Source organism: Ornithodoros turicata, chromosome 9 (genome assembly GCF_037126465.1).
Source record: "Ornithodoros turicata isolate Travis chromosome 9, ASM3712646v1, whole genome shotgun sequence".
Lineage (NCBI taxonomy): Eukaryota > Metazoa > Arthropoda > Arachnida > Ixodida > Argasidae > Ornithodoros > Ornithodoros turicata.
This window is the reverse complement of record NC_088209.1, coordinates 6,627,147-6,630,071: the sequence shown is the minus strand read 5'-3', so window position 1 is coordinate 6,630,071 and position 2,925 is coordinate 6,627,147. Positions and strand designations below refer to the sequence as shown.

At 45.3% G+C, this 2,925-nt stretch overlaps 1 protein-coding gene across 1 annotated transcript; it reads right to left on the bottom strand.

Annotated features, from left to right (window-relative positions):
- Window positions 1-594: 594 nt before the first annotated feature.
- Window positions 595-1,402, bottom strand: LOC135369255 (uncharacterized). The gene is made up of 4 exons (XM_064602867.1): window positions 1,323-1,402; window positions 1,180-1,260; window positions 851-1,044; window positions 595-787 (listed from the first exon to the last, which is right to left on the bottom strand). Exons 1-4 carry the CDS (start codon window positions 1,383-1,385, stop codon window positions 613-615), a joined length of 513 nt encoding a protein of 170 aa, XP_064458937.1. The 5' UTR covers window positions 1,386-1,402; the 3' UTR covers window positions 595-612.
- Window positions 1,403-2,925: the final 1,523 nt, after the last annotated feature.

The following is a 2,925-nucleotide window of genomic DNA, read 5'->3' as shown; positions in this document are numbered from 1 at the left end:
AGCTGTTGCTCACGTGCAAGGACAAGGTCGAGTACGTCGTTCATTACGCGTTGCTCGCACTCTATTGTAGATTGGGCATGAGGGTGACGAAAATTCACAGAATTCTAAAATTTCGCCAGGCACCATTCCTGCGTCCCTACATCGAGGACAATGTTGCCAGACGCATTGCCTCGGGCACGACATTCGAAAAAATTTCTATACACTCCCAAATAATGCGGTATTCGGAAATCTATCAGTGAAATCAGTGAAATCTATGACGGGCTTCTATACTGGTGCCTCCAATGCACTCTCACATAGCTTCTGCAGAAGGGCATTGCACTGTGTCAGAGCCAAAATGTGTCTCCGTCCTGGTTGATGTATCCAAATGTCGTCAATTAATTGACATGTCATCGCATGGCTAGAACGCGGGGTTATAGAGCGTGGGCAATTTCAGAGCAGCCAGGAGCAACGTGCAGACACACCGCGTGCGCGCGCATGGCACCAACGAATGGGGGAGCCTGGGAGACTGGGAGCCTACAGACAATAAACCGTTGACCATCACTAAACTGGGCTGGTATTCTTGACTTCGCTGTCTGCCTTGGGTATGCATTTATTTAAGAATGGTTGTCTAAATCAAACGTACCTTGGAAAATTCAATCCGAACATAATTTTAAACACCTTCCTCTGAGACATCTCAAGTGGGAAGACGTCCTCATGGTCCTGGTCTTGAAACGTGAGCCAATTGTCGACCTCGAACAAAAGCTTCTTGTTCTTGCCCTTGAAGAATAAGTCTACTTTTTTCAAATACCTAGAAATACATAAGGTCGTTTCATTGCGTCATTGCGTTCGCCTCCAAGTCGTCATTGCTTACCAACTGTGTTGCGTTGGACCTTCTCTCATGAGCCTCAGGAACTTAATTTGCCCTAGTGTACTGGGTGTCGTAATTATAAGTCCGTTGTACGAACCCGGAGCCAAAAACTCCGGGTTGCACTTTGGATCACGCACGGTGTATATGTCTGATACACCGTTCGTTCCATGCAGCTGGACTTTAAGCCTGCAGTTTGACTTAACATGCAAAACAATACGGACATATGGTTAGCACGGGTACCTTCACTAGTCCGGTTAATTATATTATAGGGAATTAAGGAGAGCTTCGCCTGGTCCAGGACTAACGAGTTGCCCTGAAGGACTTCCATATACCTGCAGATAACTTGTCTCAAAGACAAGCAAGAAGCCTTCTTCATTCCCAGGCTTCACCTCTGGTGGTATGCCGGTAGCAGACTGCACAGAAGTCCAGAGTTGTTCAAGGGTTCGATATATGGACGAAGAAAAAAGGGACTCACACATTGGGTGTCGAATTTTGCTAGCCTCTTGCACCAACATAGAAGAACGATAAAAAAATCCATAGTAATATCAGAAAGACTGGGAGCAAAAAGAGAAACAGCCACTCGGTGGACATGCTCGACCTGACGCGCCCGGGACCTATCCTAAGGGCTTTTCTTAAGGGCTTCTACACACCTAGAATGACAAGAGTGAACCTCGTAAATTAGAGTGCCAGAAAGTATCGCCAGAATTCACATCTCACTGGTCATATAAAAAGCTTGATAGAATCTATGTGAACAAAGTGACACATAAGAACTGTAACAGCACGACCAAGAGCAAGGAAGAAATGCATGTTCATCATCGATGCCCATAAGAGCGCTTCATTATTCCTGTAGACACAAGCTCTCCGAGTGGTCATCTGGTATATATATAGAATATACAATGGAGGAAAAAAGCCATTAAAGAAATTCTTTAAGAATTTTCTTTAATAGCTTTTTTTCCTGCATTATAATTCACTGGCTTGCACTGTGGCATTGAGGACTGCTCAGTCACCCTCCCAGGTGTATATCACTCGCTGAGTGACCCCTGGTTTGCCAATTCCGAACGATGCGCAGCTACCCAGAGCTGACGAGTCGCAAACACGGCGAAACACGTGTCCTCTGGTGCTGTCGCATCGTTCCTTGAGTATCTGTTTCACTGCGTGCAGCCATAGAAGCCATCTTAATATGTAATTTTGAATGACAAACACGTCTAGTGTCATCTACTTGTTTATTTAATGGCTTTTTTCGCTCATTATAATTCACTGGCTTGCACTGTGGCATTGAGGAGTGCTCAGTCACCCTCCCAGGTGTATATCGCTCGCTGAGTTACCCCTTCTGTTAGGGATTGTTTCCACCATCTTATACGTGCGTAGCTTATGGACTTCTTGCCATTGCAGGGGTCCACCGAAACGCGCCAGACGCCGCAGAAGTTGAGAATGTTCGTTTCACGAACGCCGTGAGGGAGCGTGCACGTCTCGAGCCCCATGTCCGAGCTCCGCAGATACATTCCAATCAAATTGTCAGCATGACGACTGGAGACGTGAGTAACATTTCAGATGCCAATGGAAATGTCACGCGTTTTGTCTGGTTTCCGGAAGGATAGTCTTATGCCTTTGTTCGTGAAAGTGATTCAGACCTTATCCTTCCAGGAAGATTAACGGCATGCTCAGGATGGCGCATCCCAATATCTACACGTTCGTCAATCTCATAAAGAACGACGAAGCAACAAGCCGGGTGACCCTGCTACAGCTTTCCAGTAGTGACAGAGCACGAAAAGGAATGAAGAAATGGGAAAACAAGGATGAAGAGATAAGAAATAAGAGCAGCGGGGAGATGAACCTTGCCGAATTCCACAAAAAATTAAAATTTGTGGCATATAGTCATATGAAATTGATCCGGGTTATGCAATAGTCACGTGTTTTGTAATAATAAACCACGAAAAAATGTTCATGTGTTACTAGATCATCCCTGTGTTTTATAATAATAAACAATGGAAAAGTGTCAACCTTTCTTATCATTAATGGGTCACTCTAACCAGGCGGAAGAAAAGCGACTGGTGAATTGGGAACGGGGGAAATGAGCC